Source organism: Volvox carteri (genome assembly GCF_000143455.1).
Source record: "Volvox carteri f. nagariensis unplaced genomic scaffold VOLCAscaffold_11, whole genome shotgun sequence".
NCBI classification, from domain to species: Eukaryota; Viridiplantae; Chlorophyta; class Chlorophyceae; order Chlamydomonadales; family Volvocaceae; genus Volvox; species Volvox carteri.
In genome coordinates, this window is record NW_003307554.1 from 197855 (window position 1) to 218637 (window position 20783).

The window sequence follows — 20783 nt, forward strand, 5'->3', positions numbered from 1 at the left end:
TGTTCCACTGGCCGTATCTTGGATGCAGGTCGTGGATGTGCGCTGCTCGGCATATTCCGTTGCTGCATCGATTGGACATGTCCCGGCTGGACCTGGCCTGAGCCGTACGTCCCCTGGCTGGATAACATGCTGCCGTATGCAGAGCGACCGTGAATGTCTTCGTGGACAACTGTCTCGTTATCTGAATCGAAGTCAAGGTCTGGCGTAATGAGCTCTGGCGGCACAGCATTCGATTGAGCGCACAGAACTAAAGGCTGTGCAACGGAATGCGGGCGAGGTACCACTGGCTGCCAGTCGGGCTTTTCCGGAAGGCCCCCACCACGGGCCATCAAGCCTGGCTGCACACCTGTAGCTTTAATGGGCGATTCGACATGTACTCGAGCCGGGACATATGGAAGGGATGAGGTCGATGCCTGCCAGGACTCTGGCTGCTGGCGATTGCCGAAAGCAGACGCTCTGGGTGGTTGATAGGCGTGACGAACATGTGCATGCTGGGTGCTGGGTTGCATTTGGGTTGCACGCGACGGAGCTGCTGCCGCAACAGGCTGTACCGTCGCATAACCTCGTCCTGTCTTACGGTGACGCCAGAACCAGCGGATACCACTCGAAATTAATGCGAGACCCTCCGACACCAGCGAGCGAAGCGCATCCGAAGTTATCGGCAGGATGAACAGAGCGACGGGCACCTGCACGAAATTTTCTTGCCATGCGTAAGGGTATGTGCACCACTAGGATTCTGACCAAAAGCAAGGCATATTCGGCAAAATTGGACCACCACCAAACAACCCAAACCTCACCAGCAGCGTCACAGGATGGTCAACAACCCATGGCAGCGTAAGTAGCACAACTGACAGCGTTAGAAGTAGGATTAACTGCGAGCGCAGCAAACACGCATACCCGTTAGAAGCAGGATGGTCACCTGCGCACACTGAGTACTGCATAAAACCATATGAAATGCAATGCTTTACATCTGCAGAAGCTGTACAAGCAAGGCGTGCAGTTAGAGGCGTCCCAGCTTTACAGGACTTCTTTGGGCGACGCATACATAAACGAAATCGCGCATAGACAGGTACTTCTGTGTAGTACTTGCTAACATAGCCTTGCGCATGTAAATGACCTCCTTGAAGGTACCCAAAGCTACATCGCGGTACCTGCGTCGCGCCGTGTTCTTCATCCTCCCGGCGAGCATGAACGTCAGTTGCAGATTCTTCTCGAGAGGTATAAGATGCCGCCGGAGTGATAGTGCTTCGCCCTACGTCCTGCAAGGTCTTATGGCTGGGAAAACGCAGCTCCTTGCGGCTCGCCGGCGGCAGCAAATTGTTTCCAAAGCGTAGCGCAGAAACCTGCCGCGCAGCTCCACATATTGGCGGGCTAGCACTGTCCACGGGCCGTGGACACGGGAAACGAACTGGCGACGACACGTGTAAATTGCTCATTTACTTGATGCCTGAAGTGATAGAGATTCTTGTATTACGAGCGATGGCTCTACCCTCCAAGCAAGCTTCTCCACGGTTGAAAGGGGCAGGCGTAATACACCTCCCATTACAAGGCAAAGTTTATAAGAGCAGGCAAATCCCGTCCAATAAATTAAGTGACCAATGTATGAACAGACGAAACAACAATTCCTCTCACGGAGTGGATCAAAGGATTTGGGCACCTGAACAGTTACGGCCTCTGTACTACAACATGGATTATTGGTGCCGAGTCCGCCTCTTTGTGACATTGCCCCAGAAGCCCAAAAGGATTAGGAACTACAAACTAAGGTCCTGTTTATGAAGGCATGTTTATCGCGAACACATAAATCCGCCCTTGCTATGAAATAGACAGCTGCAAGACAGTTATGACGCTTTGCGCTCATTGAGACATTGAAACCTATTCATTCTACATTTTATAAGATGAACTCCAGTATGGACGTCCTCCGACCCAGGCATATTGTATTTGAGGACTTTTCAGGGACCTTGATGGACTCGAGCGTAAAAGTCGCAAAAGACGCAAAGCTCACGTTAAAGCCTTCTGTGTCCATGAGCACAGAGGAGATCATGGCCAAGCTTGCAGGTTTAGCAAGGTAAGGTTATGGTCGTGTTTACTTGACCGCCTGCGCTGAATCCATTGAGAACGCTGCGTCTATGTGATATAGCACTATCCGTGAGGCACAAGGCAACATACAGCAGCACCTTGATGCCACCACAACAAGTGCGTCGGATATGCTAGAGGCGACAGGAGGGAGACTTCCAGTAGAAACCCACGTACTTGGCCAGAAGGCCAACTGGAAATTTCAGGGTGCGAAGGAGGCCTTCCTGGCAGGTAAGACTTCAAGTTCAACGCTATCACGCTTCACGTGCCAAGTGTGTTGACGTGTCACACCCGTGGGAAATTGTTATTATGGGATCCTCTTTTGCAGAGCTGAAGATGATGCGGGATGTGGGAGAGCTGCTGGATACAGACTTCTCGTCCGAATACTCCCTGCCTAAACAGGACATCATGGCTCTGAAGACCCAGATAAAGGACATCAATGCTTCTATCAAACAGGTAGTGCTTGCATACGTGGCTAACGCGCGGGGATGCCTACTTCACTGCACCCTATGCTTCACCTCGCCCTCCTTCACCTTCCTGCATTCCATCCAGGTTGAAGAAGAGTTGAAGAACGGTGTCCAGCAGCTTGCACGTCTTTACGATAACGCCAACAAATTGGCTACACAGGCGGCGGGACAGCTGCCTCACATTGAGGCTGACCTTCGGGACTACATGGCTGCGCGGCACGCGCCACCTTGTTCTGCAACGGAGGACATGAACGAGGTCAGCATGGCAGGAGTGCTTGGCCTGCAGTATTCTATTTGACGTGCAGTGCGATCCGGTTGTGTTACAAGGCTTCGGATATCCTTTCGTGGTTCTTCGTACGGTAATCACGCAGCGCACCACGTCAGTACGCTATCAGACGGAACCCCGGCCCTGGATGCTATACCTCTAGGGCAGGTGCTATACCGTAGGGGCGTTGCGATGGCCGCACATCACGTAGCCATATCCCGTCGAAGGGTTTGGCTTGACATGGTTACCCGCCTGCTCACTACCGGCCAGGCCGAGCTGTTACGGCTGCTGGCTGAGGAAGAGGCTCGTGCAGCACTGCTGGAGCAACAAGCTGCGTCGTCCGCGGCCAGCTGGGCGGCGGAGGAGACCAGATACGCCACAATGCACGAGGCAATCCGCGCTGGTCTAGAACAGATTCGGGATCTGGAGGAGGATTGCAACGCAGCGGCCAAAAAGCAGGGCGCGCAGCATGCAGAACGGCTCCAGAGGTGAGCGCACTGGTGTTAACACGCCAACCGTATGGATGCCAGTAGAGGTAAAGATTGCTACCTCTTTGCTACCTCGGACCAAACTTTATCTTCGGTGTCAGTTGCCATCGGTTTTGCATACGTTTACAGTTTTGCGCCACTAACTTTTCCGTCCATCGCACTGAGAAACTTGCTGAAATCGAATGATATTTGACGAATTGCTCATGCTGGCTCCCCTGACCGTTTCCCACATGTGCACAGGTTCGACACACTGGCTTCTACTGTGTCACGCTTGACGGGCGTAGAAGTGGCGGAACAGGACGCGAACCAGCTGCATTTGACCATAACACAGAGCATCCCCCGCTCGATGCCCGGGCGTGAACAGTTCCCAGGGGTGGCTTCCCAAACACCCCAGGACACTGCAATTGGTGCCGTCGATGCCAGTGGCGTTGGAGCGGTGGTGGCCGAGCACGTGCTGACCATCGAGTTTGAAGCGCCTGGCTCAGCGCAGCTGCGCGCTGCAACGCTTAACCCCCCCGCGGTGGATATTGGTGAAGCAGTGAAGGCGGCGCTTGTGGTGCAGACGTCAGCAGGGGCCGAGGCGGCCGTAGTGTTGTCAAGTCTGGTGATCGACGTGAAGGCGCGCATCCGCAAGCACTGCAGGCGCCAGTTGCAACTGGAGGGTGCGTCCCACCATTGTACTTTATCCAAGGATGATTGCGAAAACGTCAGCGGAAGACGACGGCTTATTTGTGTATGCCTGCGATTTCTCTTACACTTGTCCAAAGCTTTATCTGCCTTAGTCGCGTTTAAGCACTTGGTTGGATCCTCTGTAGTTTCCACGGCAGCATTATGAAAAGAAAGCCCATGCAGCAAAGCAAACGTATAAATTTGCCGCTTTGCACTAACTGCAGATGCAAACAATCAGTACCCGCTGCAACCCACCACCGTATCGCTGGAGGTGCTGCGCTGCGTCTTGCCTAATAAGGTGGAGGTGGAGGTCCTAGTGCCGATGGCCTGGCCGGAGGAGCCCGGAGTGCAACTACAGCTCGTGGAGATTCAAGCCCCAAAGGCGTCGCACAACTCGGCACATCTCCTGGCTTGCTTGCGACAGGAGCTTCAAGACGCCTATGCTGGCAGCAAGGCAGGCGGTGTTCACGCAACGGCCCGGCGACGACAACTACAAAATTGCAGCCTCCGGGAGATGTTGGACTGGGTTTACAGCAGCGTCGTAGCCGAGCAAGGTCAAGGGGGCGGAGCTGCGAGCTGAAGAAGTGTATGAAATGGTGGTCCGTGACTTAGTGCTAATAAATCTCTTGAAAATTTACAGGCTTTACCTACCTTCTTCGACTACGTCACTAACAACATAACATTGGTTATGCCAAGTGACAAGTGTTCACCATATACACCATGCTGCGCGAAATGGAAACAGTTAACACCGGCCTTCCGTCGCGTGGACACACAACCTCTAAACAGCTAACCGCTGCTGCTTGGCCACAACACGTGCCTGCAGTTCCTGCACTTGCGCGACTTCTTGCAGTAGCGACTTAAGCTCCGCGCGTGTTGCCTGTACCTCTGCGTCCTTGGCGGCCAGGAGAGACTCCCTGCGTAGCACCAGTTACGGACTTGAACTTAAGGTCCCTAAATGCATTTCGAACATTGCGGCGATATGGCTCACCATTTCCGCCGCTGCGCATCTGCCTGGACGCCATGCATGCTCTGTGTGTCCTTGAGCACTGCGCGCCACTTTGCTTCCCTGGCCCCCTGTGGCAAACAGGCGAAATTTGTACGCAGGCGACGGATATGCGACGCAAGATAAATTGACGCCCAGAATGGCAACCAAAGATAAACGCCCTGACGTGACGGCTTGAGGGTACAAATCACATAGTGCATGTATACAAAATTTCTGGTCCACACACCCTCACAGTTAGCCCAAAAATGTACCTATCTTGGATTCCGAGCTTGCTGCACCCCAGGCGCCACGCAGACGTGCATTATCTGAAACCGGTAGCATCGCTCGAGCCGACTCACCATGTCGCGCGCCATATCATCCAGCCTGCGCTCCATTGCGGCGAACGCGGACGCCTCAGGAGACCATGCCGCTGCGCCACGAGATCGCGCTACAGCAAGCTCTGCCTCTAGCTGCTCGCAGCGCTGCTGAGCAAGACGAAGCTCCTGGCCAAGGACGCAAGCGAAAAGATCTTCGTCGGGCTGTGCACGACAGGCAAATGATTGCGACGTGCTACCAGATCGTGCTAAAGCGCTGGAAAGCATAAGTTGCGGATGCCATCCGAGAAACACAAAATCGTAACAGCGCAAAGCAAAGCTTGCATGTCCAGCTCCCGAGTCCTATGCGCGCATACCGGCTGCGCATCACGCAGCCTGCACCTGGATACTGCGACTGATGAGATTACAAGGACTCGGCTGTGGCCAACATTTCTCGTCAGAGCCCCTCGATGCGAAACCAGTCTCAACGCATACCTGCTCGAGCGTCGCCAGCCGCTCTTGCCATTTCAGCCCCTCTTTGTAAGCAACCTCGTCGTGCAGCCGCAACATGGCCCGCTGATGCTCTGCTGCGGCTAGTGCACCGCGCTCCACGGCCTCGTTAGCCGACCGCTGCACGGTCACGAGCGCCAGCTCAGCGACCTCCAGCTTACGCCGTAAATCCGCGACGACAGTTGTAGTTTCCGAAGCCGCCGGCTGGGCTGCAGGGACGGCGAGACGTGGGCTGCTGGTTAACCCTGGAACCAAGGGTCACCCGTCCTGAACCACATGATGTGGTCATGACGACACTTGGCAACCACTTTATAGGAGCCCCAAATGCATTGCCAACAGCCTTGGCTTAGACTTCAATAGGAGTGTCGAGGGTTGATGCGGAGCTACATGGCTCACACCTGCGGCCGCCCGCGCCACCTCCAGTTCCTGTCTCAACGCAGACAGCTGCTTCGTTAGCGTCTGGACCTGGCCCCGCAAGTTGGTGTTCTCAACAGTCAGGTTGCTACATCTGCCCTCCAACCGCTCCAAAAGCTCTTCAGACGCTTGACGCGTGCCGGCGCTGCTCTCATCCGATCCATCCAGCGGGTAGGGCTCCAGCTGTTGCCGCACGCTGTGTGATGGACCCACGGGTCGATCCTCATGTGGTATACCGTCATTGCGCTGCCTGGGGATGTAAGGTTGCGAGACCAACTTGTCGGCGTGGTGGTGAGACGCGCCTAACTGAGTGCCTGTTTTGCCGGAAAGCTTCACCCATGCGGTTGCTAAGTTGCTTAGCAACTGCATACCAAAACTCATTCATGAAAGCGAAGCTATCCTAGGTGCCGTTGACATAAATCCGGCGTCCGTTTGGTTGCCTGATTCCACGCCATGCAATACCCAACAACCTGTCAGACAAGGACATCCCCAGGACGGCTAGGCTCTTGTACCTCGACGGCAGCGGCGACTGGCCCATGACGCCTGACTGCTGTGCTCGGCGTAGATCGGACGCCAACCGCACATTGCGTGACTCCGATTCGCCGAGCTTCAAATGCAGCTCTGAAACCTGCAGCGTCGTGGAGTTGTCAGAGGACGGCGCGAGGCAGCTTTTTGGACGGTGAGCGTCGGATCCTGGGTTGCAGCTGTCGCGTAAATGTCACGATCACCTAGTAATGACCTCCCTAATTGCTACGATAGGATACCTGCTTAGAGCGCCGTTCGAGCTCGGCCGTGAGCTTCTTGATTTCCAGCTCACGAGCCCTTCCGGTGTGGGAAGGGGAGTTGGCGCGTTTGCAAAATCGGCATAGAGGGATTAGGAAGCAAATACTACTTGGGCAAAATCTCTGGCCTCATAGGTACGGGCCTAGAAACAATACCAGAAATAAATCAATCCACATCAAGGAACACGATCAAGACCCAGGTGACATGCCCGTGCTCTTATAGCTACGCGACCAACATGTAATATCCAAATAATGGCCATATGTTCTAAGGAACGCGGCAAACAGAGGAAGAGGTGACATGGTTGTATCTGATGTGTATGCCTCCGGGAGAGAGAAAGCTTGCGTACAGCTACTTTTATGCGCGCACGGTCGCATCGCATCGCATGTCGGTGAGTGCATTCCAGCCAGAAATGCTGCACCATCCACATCCGCATCCTCATACGCCTCCCCGCGCTCCACCTCTGCTCACACGCGCGCCTGCACTGCACACCTATCGGTGGCCCTACAGGCGGTTTGGCTCTGCCCAGGAGTCTAGAAGCCCTCCACGGCACCAGATCTTCGCCTTTCCACCAGCTGGGGAGAGCTACCTCCCAGTCAATCGCCTCACACCTGAGCTGAGATGCTGGCACTAGGTCGTCCCTCCGGGCCACTGCGCTGGAGGGCGCCTGCTGGGTTTGCGATTGATGCTGCTGCTGTTGACCCTTCGTGGGCGTCTGTAACGCAGAGGCCGGGTACTGGTGTACCACTGCTGCCGGCGTCGGCGGCACCGCGGCTCCGTTATCCTGGGCAGCCTGCGTGCGCTCGGTCAGATTGGGTTGGTCCAAAGAGGTCAGGCGCGGGCAGGAGCGTACCGGTCAAAAATTTGGGACATGCGGTAAGGTTAACAAGGTTTCGTCATGTGTATGCGGGTTAAGGGGCAAACAGGTACGGAGGAGCGCTGACATGTAGGAACACGGATGAAGGAACATCTGGCAAAGACTGGGGTCCTGGAACTTAGGGCCCAGCAACAATGTAAATTTGTACGATTGTAGCATAGCGAGCGTGTTGGACACAATACCCTTTCGCGCTGGCCAATCGGCGCAAGGTAACACGGCGGACGCCGACTTGCCTTGAGGCGGGCCTCAAGCTCTTGCACCCGGCGCCGGAAAATGTTCTTCTGGTCCTCCAGCTGCCTCTCAAGATCCTTCACACGGCCACGGACCTGGATTCCGGAAAGGGGGAAGGTTACGTTTGAAATTGGGGAAAGGTGCGAGGTGCAGATGTCAAGTAAATGGTGGGTTATTCGACAGAATTCGACTGCAACCGAGTCCGCTGGTTGGTGCCTACGATACCAGTGAACAGAAGCCCCGCTTTAACATCTTTGTGTTCCCTCATCCTGCAGCTGCGTGCAGCAGAGGCCAGAGCGACGCGGCCTCTTCCCTCAAGTGGAACCACATGCTCCTCATATCTCACTCTGGGCCCTCCCGCCGCGCCGCTTAACACGGGCTGATACTCCTCTGACCTTGCTGACAGCTTCCAGTCTGCTCGCCCGCTCAGAGTATTGCGTCTTGAGCTTTTCAAATTGCTGCTGGTAGGATCGCAGCTGCAGCTCGAACTCCTCGTCCTGAGAAAGGTGCATGCGAAAGGGCGGGAAGAATGGCTGGTGTCGAGTAGCAGTCATACCCATGGGGACGGTAGGTGAGGAGTGTGGCGGTCCGGAGTTCCGGGAACCCGTAGGAACAAGGCGAGGAGAAGGAAAGGATACTTGCCAGAGTCGTATGTATTGACTGGTGCACTGCAACGCCGGCCAACAGTATGCCATGAGACGCCGTGTGTGGGCCCACGCCTCACCTTGCTTTTCAGCTTGCTCTCCAGCAGTTCCACCTGCTCGCGCAGCTCCGAAACCAGCTGTGTTTCCTCGGGGGACGGCCGAGCCGCAGCAACCACCGCCGCCAGGCTGTTGCCCGGAGCCCGACTACGGAGGGCCTTGTTAAGCTGGTCTACCTGGCATCACGGCAATCAAGTAGTGCTGTGAGGCAGGACAAAGCCTTCCAGCTGAATCTCTATTGGCCAATGATCTGTAGACTGCGGACCCAAAACTAGGCACCTGGTTTGGGGCCAGAATCAATTGCACAACCCCAAACCTAGCATACGGATGCATCACTGTACTATGAGAGAGGGAATACACACAGGGCCCGAAGGCACCCAACATTCTGAAATGTTTGAGTAGGAGCCAATCACCACGGCCGCTGTGCATTCACGTCGGAGCTCCGCGCATTCCACCGCCATCTCGTCCCGCGAGACTGCCAGGGCCCCCACCAGAGTAGCATTTCCGTACCTGCGCCTCCAGCTCCCGGATCCGGGCCTGAGCCGCCGCCACACGGTTAGTCGCAGACCCCTTGGCGCCTGGGCCTGTCGGTGGCATGCAGGCGCCGAGCACAATTGAAAGAAGCCATTCGGATGCAGCGCACGAGACCACGACGTGTCACTCACAGAAAGCAGTGACCTCACATATCCCCGTTGCAAGCGTAACTAGGCTCCCGTGGGACAGGCAAGCATGGCCACAACGGTGCAAACCGGCAATACCCTGCAAACCGAGCACAGACCACTGAGCTAGCCACGTCATCCCATGCCGCGCCTTGCGAGCCTGGACCGGGCATAGATATCCCCGCTCTAGAGGTCAGGCAACTTGCCCTCGTATTGCACCAGTCGCGCCTGCAGCTGCTGTATGGTCTCCCGCTGTTCCGCCACCAGTGCGTCGTTCTTATTGAGCAGTTCTTGGTTCTCGGCGTACCAGGCAAGCTTGGCCTGAGCAGGAAAGCAGCAAGGGCCTAAATGTACAAGAGCAACGGATGGCCATGGCTGAGGGTGGGTGGTTATGCGTGTCCGTACCAAATTAGGACGTGCACACAGGAAATCACCGCGCCTGTCAGCCGCATGGTTGGGTGGCCAGTGGGGAGGGAGAATGGCTGCAGCCCGGGAGATTGGCTGCAGCCCGAGCATAAACATGGGCTGGGGCCCGGGCTGGAAGAACGCCTGTTAACAATCACTTTACCGGCGATAGCCTACAGGGTCAGCCGCATGGCACCAAACCACATCAGCCACCTTGTCTTCATCAAGGCCCTCCTTACCTGCATTTCCTGGATGAGAGCCTGGGTAGCCTGGCGGCTGGCGTCCATTTCCTCACGCAGCTGCTTCACCAGGACATCGCCCTCGGCCATGGCCTGCGCAGCAGCGGCGGCAGCACCCGAAGCCAACGTTATGAAAACAACTATGCAGCTTCCTTTGCACAGCCAACGCGCAAACGAACGGTCCGATGTGGGAAGAGCCGAAAGGCATGGACAGCGTATGCTTGCTTGGGAAGCCAATAGGGTTGAATGATAGGTATCGTCGCCGGTATCAGAAGCACGTATCAGCCAACAGAGCGCGCTTGACATGTCCTGTGGCAAAGGCTGCTACCCAACAACCGGGCTGTGACCTGCCGCGGTCGCAACACGTGCGGGGACCCTAACCTGCGGATGTGCAATTTGTAGGATCACAGGCGCGGCGGCTGCGCTGCTTCGAGCCCTTAACGTACCTTGAGATCCACGCCTCCGGCTCGTGCCTCCAGCGCCTTCTTCTCCGCCCGCAGCTTCTCCAACTGGGCCTTTAACTCCGCCTCGCGCATCTACGACAAAAACGCAGACGCTCGTCCGACAGGTCAACCGTGGAGGCGGACAGAAGACGCTTTAGCGCATGTCACAGGACGGAAGTCAGTAAGGCTCCAGACTGACGCCTTAGAACGCTGAACCTAACGTGCGGGCCCCCCAAGGTTTCAGGTTAGCGATGGGCATCGCTTGGCATATATCAAAATCTTAGCCGGATACTCATACAGCTGCCGGGCGCTGGCTGCGCACTGGAATTTATGATGCTGGGGATGGCTGTGGAACAAGCGGCAAACCGGCAACACGGTACAACGTTCCCTTCGCCCATCCCCGTACCCACAGCGGGCCCAACCCCCAGCATGTGGGTTCGCATGTAGCTACCGTAAACCCCCGCACCTGTGCCTCCTCCCGCACACCCTCCAGCTCCTTCTCTAACGCCAGCACCCGGGCCAGTTTGGTGGCGGTCTCAGCGTTCCGACGGCCCGCATCGTCCCGCGCCAGCAGCACTGCCCGCTCCGTGCGCAGGACCTCCTCTGCAGTGCGCGACTCCGCAGCTGCAAGCGACTCCTCCAGCTCCTGCGCACCCCACACAGCGGACACCACGCATCGATCTTGGCGACCTGGAGTGCAGATGTTAACCTTGTGCAGTGCATGCGCTGTGTATTGCGCTCCTGCACCTTCAACCGTCATGTAGCCTGAGCCTCAACTGTGTACTCATCATCTACCTCCCATCTGCCCGTGCGGGCCTTGCCACCGCCACCGTCCTTCCCCACTCCCCACCCAATTTCCCCTTTGGCCTGATTCCACGTTAATCCGCCTTCCCATGTATCCTCGCCTTGATGCGCCGAGTCGCCGCCTCATTCTCCTGTTGGTAGCCCCGAATCAGCAGCTCCGTCTGTTCCAACTCCTTTCGTAGGCTGGCAGCCTCCTCAGTGCTGATGCAGCTGCCCGACCCTACCCCCTGCTGGCTCCCCCGCGGGTTGGCGGAGCTGCTGGCGGCGGTCAGGCGGCCCTGCACGAACCGTGTATAACATTCGCAGTCGATGCATTATGGAATGCGGGGACGCTAAGCGTGCTAGATTCCCTGCACGGGATGAGCTATTGTACCGTCCATGCCCACTTCGGAGAGCTGTCGGCTCCTGGCCTGCCACGACAACTTGCTCGCCACATACATGGTTCTGTTGAACCATGTCCAACAGAAGAGACTGGGTGAAGGGGGGAGAAGATATTACGCTCGCATACAAGTGCATCCAACGTACCTTGATGCCTTGTGACTCCAGCTGCTGCACCTTTGTACGCAGTTGCTGCACCTCGCGCTGCTTTTCTAGCAGTTTGGCCTGCAGAGCGGCACAAACAGTCGGCGTCGGTCCGTCATGGCGACATACGAAGGACAGCATACAAACCCCAACAGGATGAATTCGCGATGGCCGGGTACAATCGTTGCATATATTTCAAACCCATGCAACCGCACGCAGGCGCCCCGCATCGTTAAGGGAATCGGATTCAGCCCGGCGGGAGTCCACTGTCGGAATGTATACTACGATTTGGCGCCTAGAAGATGACGCTAACCAGATGCAAAACGAGCCGTAAGCGCCGTCCTCGACCACGACTGCTTGGCCACTCACACACCGATACCTGGTCCGTCTCAACTCAACGCTCAATCACCTCGCGCCTTCAGGCCTAGGCCCCATTATACCGTACCCTACCCTGCCCTGCCCCCCACTTGCCAAAAAGGTTCCCATCCAACCTCTACTCATCCACCCACCTCCCATGTCTCGTTCAGCCGCTTCTCCTGCTCCTGCATGCGCTGCGTGAGCTCCACTAGGGCCGCCTCAGCCGTCGATCTGCCCCGCTCCGCTGCCACAAGCTGTGCTGTTAGCGCCTCCACCGCCCCCTGCAGCTGCCGTACATGCTCCGAAGTCCGCATCGCCTCCACACTCTGCGATATAGCAGCAGCCAACTGCTGTTGTTGCTGCGCCACATCCTGACTGCTGAGCTGTTGCATTAATGAAATGGCCACCGCTGAAGGGACGGCATTAAAGCCAGGTGCAATCTGCTGGGCGTCATGGTGAACCGGCTGAGGATAACCGGGATGAAAGGTTGCCTCCAAGTTTGAGGTAGGTTGGGATGCGTGCGAAGCAATGGCTGCGGCGTGGGGTGTGTGTTGGGCTCCTAGGGCACGGTTGGTGCCGGGCCGGGGAGCTGCGGTGGGGCTGCCTTCCGGTGCAGGATAAGACGATGGGAGGCGCGACGGGAGAGGCGGATGGGAAGCCGCGGCAGCTGTCACCGCTGGTGTTATGGTAGGTCCTTGTGGGAAAGCCGAGCTGTGTACCGGTGCAGAAGCACGGGCGAGGTACGGTGAGACCGTGGGTTTGAGTGGCGGCAAAGGTGAAGGGGGCGAGGCTGGGCTGCCAGCAACTACTTCATCCCGCGGGAGATGGCCAGGAGTATGGCTCTGAGCCGGCGGCGAGGCTGGTTGGGATGGTGCGTTGCCTGAGCCCAGATGAAGCTGTGCAGCGGAAGCATGGCTAACCCCAATGAACGACCTATCATTGTCCAGCTCCGCTTCGGTTAGGCTACGGGAATGCAAATGCGTGGGAACTTTTCCCTCTTCGTTTTGAAGTTGGTCGTCATCGGCGCCTTCGGCGGCTCCTGGAGGCAGTGGGTGAGGATGGGCAGGAAATAGACGAAACTGGCTCGCTAAAGGAGAACAGATGACAGCGATAATGATGCCTTGCCAAGCGGCGCGGACCCCTGCAGATGGGTGAGTGAAAGGCTTACCGGCAGGATTACCCGCATCGGTTGCATCTGCACCCGTGGCATCGTCGTCAGACGCCTACCGGGAAGGGTTAGCGGGCAAACCAGCAGGGAAATTGCATACGATAAACATGAGGATGTTGGGGAGTTGGTAATGCCCTTTGCTCAAAGAGTGCTCCAACCCCACCTGGACCCCAAAATCTAATTCGGCATCCAGCTCGTCAGCGTCAGCCTCAAAATCATCATCATAACCACTATTGCCAGCAGAGCTGTAACGAGCTGATATTTGCGTTGAAGTCATGGCTCAATTGAGCAAAGCTGTCGGAGTTCCAACAACTTGTAATGTTGACTCTTACAACCACAGCGTTTATTCCCGCTTTCAAGGAACATGTGTTATTAGTACAAAATTATACAGTCAAGTAGACGTAAAGCTAAGCGGAACTCGAAACTCACATATGTGGCCGTACACGGAGGATGCAGGATTTGTCACCCTCGTTTTAACCGTTCTGCGTTAACATACACTTAAATGCTAAAGCCACAGCCGATTGTAGTTGTACAGATTAAATATTGAGGTCGGAACGGCGCGGACCGGCCACAGGATGGCCGGCGAGGCGGAAGCAGCAGATAATCTCCCTGAGCCGGAACACTCTCCACAATACGATTGGGACCTGATAGTGATTGGCGGGGGCTCAGGTAAGGCAGCCTTTCCGCAGGGGTTTCAACATTTGCGGAGCGGTGAAAGCCAATCTGCTTGCTTAGCTCGAAACGCAGGGTAGCAGGGGCACTAAAAGTTCTGCTTGTCTTTGTTTTGTGCTGAGAGTTTCGAGAGTTTCTGAGGTGCCCATCTTTATGCCGTAGGTGGTCTTGCTTGTGCAAAGGAAGCAGCGAAGTTGGGAAAGAAGGTTTGTCTTCTCGACTACGTTGTACCGTCACCTCAGGGAACGACTTGGGGTTTGGGAGGTAGGTGGAGTCTCCTACCCGTCGTGCCTACGCATATAAAGTAAAAACGGAAGCCGCGGGAGCTGTGCTTTTGCTGGGGTCCTGAGTCCATGCACGCCATTGAACACTACCCGCTCGGCATGGTAACCTCTTCGCAGACAAGACGGATTGAAGCTATTATTAGTTGTTTTGTGTTACTCGTAGCTGCCCACAAAGCATCCCGGAGTATAAGCACACAGATTGGGGAAAGGATTGCAATGGCGCCCTGTATCTTCCACTTCCCTGTTACAAGTCAGTTCTGAGCCCTGTACATAAGCGTTGCGATTCGCCGGTTTTCGCCGAGTGCATACTCCACATCCCCAAAACATGAAGTACACGCCTTCGTCGCCACACCATTCCATACGCTTTAAACCTCGGGCCGCGTGCGCTCACATCAATTGTTCCCGACAGGCACTTGCGTCAATGTCGGTTGCATCCCTAAGAAGCTCTTTCACCAGGCCGGCCTCCTCGGGGAAGGCTTCTCTGACGCGCGCAGCTACGGCTGGAAGCTGCCAGAAGGCGTGGATCTGGACTGGGAGGCCCTTGTGATGGGGGTTCAGAGTCACATCGGATCTCTCAACTGGGGCTACCGAGTGGCGCTGCGGGATGCGTCTGTCAAGGTAGGCCAGGGAGCAGCAGACCCAGAGAGCAGGACCCGGGAACACGAAACGGTTACCAGCTACGCATCGAGATGCGGTACAAAAACGTGCGTCGCACCTGCGACATGCCAGCCGCTCCTATTGCATGTGGCTCCATACACGGCATGTGCTATGAAGGGTCGTATGGGACATGCGGCACGAGGCTGACAAGGTGACATGGGGTTGTCATCCTGTAGTTCCACTGGAGGTGTTTGCCAGCACTGGCAGTTGAATGAAGCTGCAAAAGTGGGACAGTTGCTGGGTAGCCCACAGGGTCTGTGGAGTTGAGCAAAGGCACCACTTGTGGGCGTACTGTTATTGGGCGGAGCTCGATCAGAGCACAGACCTGCTACGGGCCATCTGCGTGGATAGCGGCACGAGTTTTAGCCAAAGGGGGTTCGCTGCACATGTACCTCACTAGAGGGGTACAAGGCACTTACGGAAGGTTCGATACGTTGCGGCACTATGGAGTGCGGCCCCGTGGTGTTCTAGTTTATATTTATCTCATAAACTCGAGCCGCCCAACAGAACGCGTTGTGAATATGCGCTTGTGTGCGCTGCCCTCTCCTTACTTGTTGTGGGATGCGGCAGTACCTGAATGCCAAGGGTCACTTCATCGACCCGCACACGGTGGAGGCGGTGGAGCGCAACGGCACCAAGACCTCGCTGACGGCGGAGCGAATTGTTATTGCAGTGGGGGGCCGGCCAAAGTTCTTGGGTGTCCCAGGTACGAGGTTCTTCAGAAGCTTGGGCGGGCGTCGCGAGGTTTCGCCCTTTTGGCCAGCCGCGCCGTGTCCGCGCTTCAGCTAGATAATGCGCGTTGACGCATGGGGCAGGAGAAATTAATCGCACTTAAATAACGTCGGGGAGCTTCTCAAAATCCAGCTGCAGCCACGCGGCTTCAGTCTATCATTGTTCTGATGTGACCAGTGTCGCAAACTTGTTAACGTACGTTCGTGCTGCCGACACCTTCAAACGCAGGCGATCAGGAGCTGTGCTTGACATCGGACGACATTTTCTCGCGCACTACCAAGCCGGGCAAGACACTGGTAGTGGGTGCATCCTACATTGCGCTTGAGTGCGCCGGCTTCCTGCATGCTCTGGGCTTCCCTGTGGCCGTCATGGCCCGATCCATTTTCCTGCGAGGCTTTGACCAGGTGCGTAGACGCAGATTTTGGGTTTGGGGGTTCTGCGACGCAGCTCTTATGTGGGCGCATAGCCGTGCAGCTTCGCGGTTTCACCTTTGTGAATGGTGGCGGCCGGCAGTGGCTACCGCCCTTCTTGCATCGTTGTAAGATGTACACGCACAGTGTCAAAGTGTTACGGTAAAGCACTGTCGATTGGCGGTTTGATGGTACGGGATAACGCATTCACTGCGCAGGAGATTGCTGAGATGATTGGTCGCGACTTGGAGCGGCGGGGCGTGCGCATCCTGCGACCTGCGGTACCGACGGCATTTGAGCGCGACGGGGAGCAGGTCCGCTGCACCTTCAAGAACCTGGACTTTGGGCTGGAGATGAGCGAGAGCTTCGATACTGTGTGAGTGCGCCCGGAATGTGGTCAAAAGGGGTTGGGGCTGAGTACTGATTCCGAGTTGGCACTTCGGGAGATGTAATATAACACGGAGCTGGTATTGCGGGTCTGGTGGCAATTGTGGTGGTGGGTTGCTGTGCCGGGGTAGCAGCTGGCATCTTTCCAACTGGGTATTGGGGTGTTCTTGCTGCACATTGGATTGTGGGGAGGTGCACAGGTGCTCGGCCTGGCAGACCCTGATAGCCTGATACAACCTGTATCGATAACGTAGCAACGTAGTCATGTGCGTCCTCCGGTGCTTGAGTTCAATAGGCGACTTTTTACCGTATGAGGCCGCTCCTATGGTGAGGCAAGCAAACAGCCCGCCATCTCCGCCTACATTTACATGTCCCACTCTGCAGGCTTCTGGCTGTTGGCCGTGATGCCTGCACGTCGGATCTGGGATTGGACCGCGCGGGGGTCACCGTGGACCCGCGCAGCGGCAAGATTCCCGTGGTGGCTGAGCAGACCAACGTCCCCTGGATCTACGCCATAGGAGATGTTCTTGAGAACCGACAGGTAAGGAAACTAGCGCTTAGTGTGAAAGTGAGGGGGAATCATAGGCGGCTGCCTGCTCCTGCTCACCAGCGTTCGGGTGGGAAGCCAGCTGGGCCTTCCTTCGAGGTACATATGGGCTAGAACATTGGTGTTGGGCTTCTCCGTTACAGTGTGTCCCGCGTTTGTTACATATCGCAGAGTACATAGTTCGCCTGGCTGCTGGAGCTGCTCATATCGAGTGGCGCCAGTGCTTCCCGTTTGAGAGCGTGATGGGATTAACGGCCGCCTGCAGTTACTGTTCCGATTGGGCTATTGCGCAGGACTGCTTGGCTTGCAACTAGGCTCATCGTAGCAGATAAATAGCGCTGTTCGTGTCGCAGGAGCTAACGCCAGTGGCCATCAAGGCGGGTGTACGGCTGGCGCGGCGTCTGTACGGGGCTGCAACGCTGCAGATGGACTACGACGCTGTGCCCACGACCGTCTTTACTCCGCTGGAGTACGGTTGTGTGGGCTATAGCGAGGAGGCTGCTACGGCCAAGTACGGTGAAGACAACGTCGAGGTACGTCCTTATGTGAGGGTGATTGTAGCGCGGGTCTCTCTTGATTGTCAATCAAGTGTAGCTTTCCTGGCTTTTAGGACGTTCCTTTGCTTCCTTCGTTGGGGTAACTGCCCCGACACGGCGTGACCGCTCATGGCATTCAGGGGGAGGCTGCAGAACCAGGCATGTCATTTTCGTACCTTTCATCGTATGTGCGCAGGTTTACGTTTCGTACCTCAAGCCCCTGGAGTGGACCATGAACCACGAGGAACACAACGGTCAGCCCGTGCGGGAAGATAACTCAGTCTACTGCAAACTGATCACCAACAAGTCCGACAACGAACGGGTCGTGGGTGTGCACTACCTGGGCCCTAACGCTGGAGAGATTATTCAGGTGCGGCTGGCGGATGGGATTCTAGGTTGCCTGCAACTGTCGGTCTCAGATAAGCTCGTACTGGGTAGTAGGGGCACAGGCGTGAGGGCAGTTGAAGTGAAATGCAAGTGAACTGGCTACCTCGATGGCTACCTCGATGGGGTACCCCTGTGTACGGCGTGGGGAGCACGGCTAGCTCTGGCTGTTTTATAACGCCTAACAGGTATACCTTCTCCGTTGGTGCCACAGGGTATGGCGGTTGCAATTAAAGCCGGGGCGACCAAGGCGGACTTTGACGACTGCATCGGCATCCACCCCACTGTGGCTGAGGAGTTCACCATCCTGGAGGTTACCAAGCGCAGCGGCAAGTCTGCACTCAAGAAGGGCTGCTGAGGCTAAGTTACCCACTGAGAAGCCCCCGACCGGCGTCCGCATGGCCCATCGAGACAGAGACGCACTCAAGATCACCATTCCACATAGCTTGTCAAAGCTAGGCCACCTGTGCCAAACATGCACAGGCAAGGTGCAGTAATTGGCGTTGCTATGCGGAGTGCCTGTCGGCGGGTTTTTAGTGGGATTAAACAGCTGACCAGCCAGCTTCTTTGCTCCAGCAGCTAGGTTCTGTCCGGTAGCGGCTGCATGTTGGGTGACGTGCTTGCTGTGAAGGACAGACCCGAGCTGAGCTAGGTGCATGATGAAGCTGCCCTTGTACCATACCGTGGTGTTCAAAGGGCTAGCTCGCATGCTGTCCGTTGTCCTACATGACGATCGTCGTTCCAAATACTGAGCGGGGATCTGAAAAGGGAAGCGGCAGCCTAGTCGCCTTGCAAGTGGTAGGGAGTACCACTAGTATTCCGTATAGATGTTTGTACTGAAAGATAGATGATGTAAGAGGTGTTATTACAGTACCCGTTCCACTCTTTCCAGCACCAAATAAAAACTCAACAAGCGGATTGACAAACAGGATTTGGACCCAGGACGTCCAACAGACATCTGTCACGACTTTAGTACCTCAAATCTCACAGTCATGTGTTCGAGGCACACCGACCATCCACGACCCAAGGAGGCATCGTCAATCCCTACTTTTTTACTGGTCCTTCTTCAAGCGCTGCTTTGACAGAGAAGACAGAAGAAGGAAGCCACTTCCCGCAACGAACAAGCCCCAGATGCCGGCCATTGGTAGTGTCTGTGCCAGGTTGAGACGCAGCCAAAACATCATGTAGAGCAGCAACATGCCTCCAAGGCCTCCATGGAACAACACACTGTACAAGGGAGCCGTCGTCCAGCCCTGCAAGGTCGTAGGTTACAAACGCTCAGGTTGGATAGTGATGGACCCTAGCATAAAAAGACACATCACGGCCAAAGAGCGCCATACATACGATCCACTATCCCCATGTTCCTCACCTTCAAGTTGACACCAGGAATGGTGGGCACGTACACCAGAACAGCCGCCAGTGGCACGAATGCCAGCCCGGCGAACACGTATGAGACCAATGCCGGCGGCCGCTTTTCCGGTGCACGCTGCAAGGTATGGACAGGGTCAGCACGCCACTTATCATGTGGCACACTTTTAGAGGACCGGCGGGTACATCGCTCTTTTCAGTTTCAGGCGCCTTGGGCGGTAGGATATCATGCAATAGTATTAAGTACAATTTCCCGTGGTTAAAAAGTTCCCTGCCATAACCCATTTCCTCCTTCCTCAAACATTAAGAGTTGTCCTCCTTGCTCTAATCTTCTCACATACACGGCACTGTCTCGGCACTTACGAAAATGTGATGAATCTCTGGCTTAATGTTGTTCACGGGCTGGAAGAAAGCTGTGCGAACCACCGTAGCCGGCTGAGCCGCTGTGCTGGCTGCGCTGAAGCGCAGCTCGGCAGTTCCGAGTAGGTATTCTACGCCCTTTGCCGATGGATCACCAACCAACAGCGTAATGTCGTACTCGCCCGGCTGCATATCAGGTGTGGCACACCGTGACACAAATACACACATGATGGAAATGTGAAAGAAAAGATCAGCGCTCGATCAAGGTGGCAGCAATGGCGCAGGTTTCGCATGCAAGTGCTTTCCATCTTCGGGTGGGGGGAGGTGGGGGGCGAAAGGCAATTTAAGGTCTTTCCGCTCACCAGCTTTCCAATCTGCTTCTCCACAGCAGCTGCATTAATGCTCAGCACATATGACCCACTCTTGAACTTGCCGACAGCGTATGCGGCAAGCCCCAGTGACTTGCTCTTTAGCATAAGCATAACTTGCTGAGGCTTAAAGGGCTCGCCCCCCTTCTTAACCGCAACAGTAACCTGCGTAACTGACAGATGCGTCAGGATGATTATACACCTTGTTGCGAATATGACCGGGGCGCCTTACGTCGAGAGATGCCGTGGCAGGTATCTCCGGATTCGCGAGCACCGACTTGGGATAAGCTCCGGTCAATGTGCTAATTGCTGAGCCATCGGCTGCTTTGACCACTACCTTCACATCGCCTATCGCAAGCTCGGATACCCTGCAAGCAGAATTTGCTTTACTACCAGCCTTGTCGCAATCATCAGCCAAGAAGTTGTACATACACTGCGCCTGCATCTTGTGCTAAAGCCTGCGTAACACAAAAAGTTGTAAGGAGGGAACCGCAACGAATGGTGTAGTGATCTGTCATGCCCGCTCACCAAACGAAGGGCAGATTGAATGACCAGAGCCACGAAGGCCCAATGAATATAGGCCATGGTGATCAAACGCTGTGAAGCTAGGAACAATTGGTCGCTAAGGAACGGAAAGCAGACTTAGTCCAGGGCAGTGTACTAGCTGCTTATCTCCATGCCATGCTCTTTCGGACTCAAGATATTATGAC

At 55.8% G+C, this 20783-nt stretch overlaps 4 protein-coding genes across 4 annotated transcripts; 2 read left to right on the forward strand and 2 right to left on the reverse strand.

Moving 5' to 3' along the window:
- Positions 1 to 1895: 1895 nt before the first annotated feature.
- VOLCADRAFT_103993 (uncharacterized protein) lies at positions 1896 to 4542 on the forward strand (the record flags this gene model as incomplete). Its single annotated transcript, XM_002948616.1, has 7 exons — positions 1896 to 2065; positions 2138 to 2304; positions 2402 to 2529; positions 2626 to 2796; positions 3076 to 3293; positions 3534 to 3955; positions 4187 to 4542. The coding sequence occupies 7 exons, from the start codon at positions 1896 to 1898 to the stop codon at positions 4540 to 4542; spliced, it is 1632 nt and encodes a 543-aa protein (XP_002948662.1).
- Positions 4543 to 6582: 2040 nt separating this feature from the next.
- On the reverse strand, positions 6583 to 13645 carry VOLCADRAFT_89002 (uncharacterized protein; the record flags this gene model as incomplete). Its single annotated transcript, XM_002948735.1, has 16 exons — positions 6583 to 6810; positions 6947 to 7004; positions 7574 to 7755; positions 8022 to 8165; positions 8466 to 8567; positions 8795 to 8947; positions 9282 to 9355; positions 9437 to 9530; positions 9650 to 9751; positions 10075 to 10167; positions 10521 to 10610; positions 10984 to 11163; positions 11847 to 11924; positions 12353 to 12732; positions 13369 to 13423; positions 13532 to 13645. 16 exons carry the CDS (start codon positions 13643 to 13645, stop codon positions 6583 to 6585), a joined length of 2127 nt encoding a protein of 708 aa, XP_002948781.1.
- Positions 13646 to 13879: 234 nt separating this feature from the next.
- Positions 13880 to 18846, forward strand: VOLCADRAFT_127304 (NADPH-dependent thioredoxin reductase 1). The gene is made up of 10 exons (XM_002948617.1): positions 13880 to 14037; positions 14203 to 14304; positions 14734 to 14942; positions 15552 to 15687; positions 15942 to 16117; positions 16342 to 16499; positions 16895 to 17051; positions 17411 to 17590; positions 17790 to 17963; positions 18192 to 18846. Exons 1-10 carry the CDS (start codon positions 13944 to 13946, stop codon positions 18339 to 18341), a joined length of 1536 nt encoding a protein of 511 aa, XP_002948663.1. The 5' UTR covers positions 13880 to 13943; the 3' UTR covers positions 18342 to 18846.
- VOLCADRAFT_103997 (uncharacterized protein) lies at positions 18830 to 20780 on the reverse strand. The gene is made up of 7 exons (XM_002948736.1): positions 20602 to 20780; positions 20506 to 20531; positions 20306 to 20441; positions 20068 to 20238; positions 19709 to 19891; positions 19347 to 19463; positions 18830 to 19230 (listed from the first exon to the last, which is right to left on the reverse strand). Exons 1-7 carry the CDS (start codon positions 20656 to 20658, stop codon positions 19030 to 19032), a joined length of 891 nt encoding a protein of 296 aa, XP_002948782.1. The 5' UTR covers positions 20659 to 20780; the 3' UTR covers positions 18830 to 19029.
- Between the last annotated feature and the right edge of the window lie 3 nt (positions 20781 to 20783).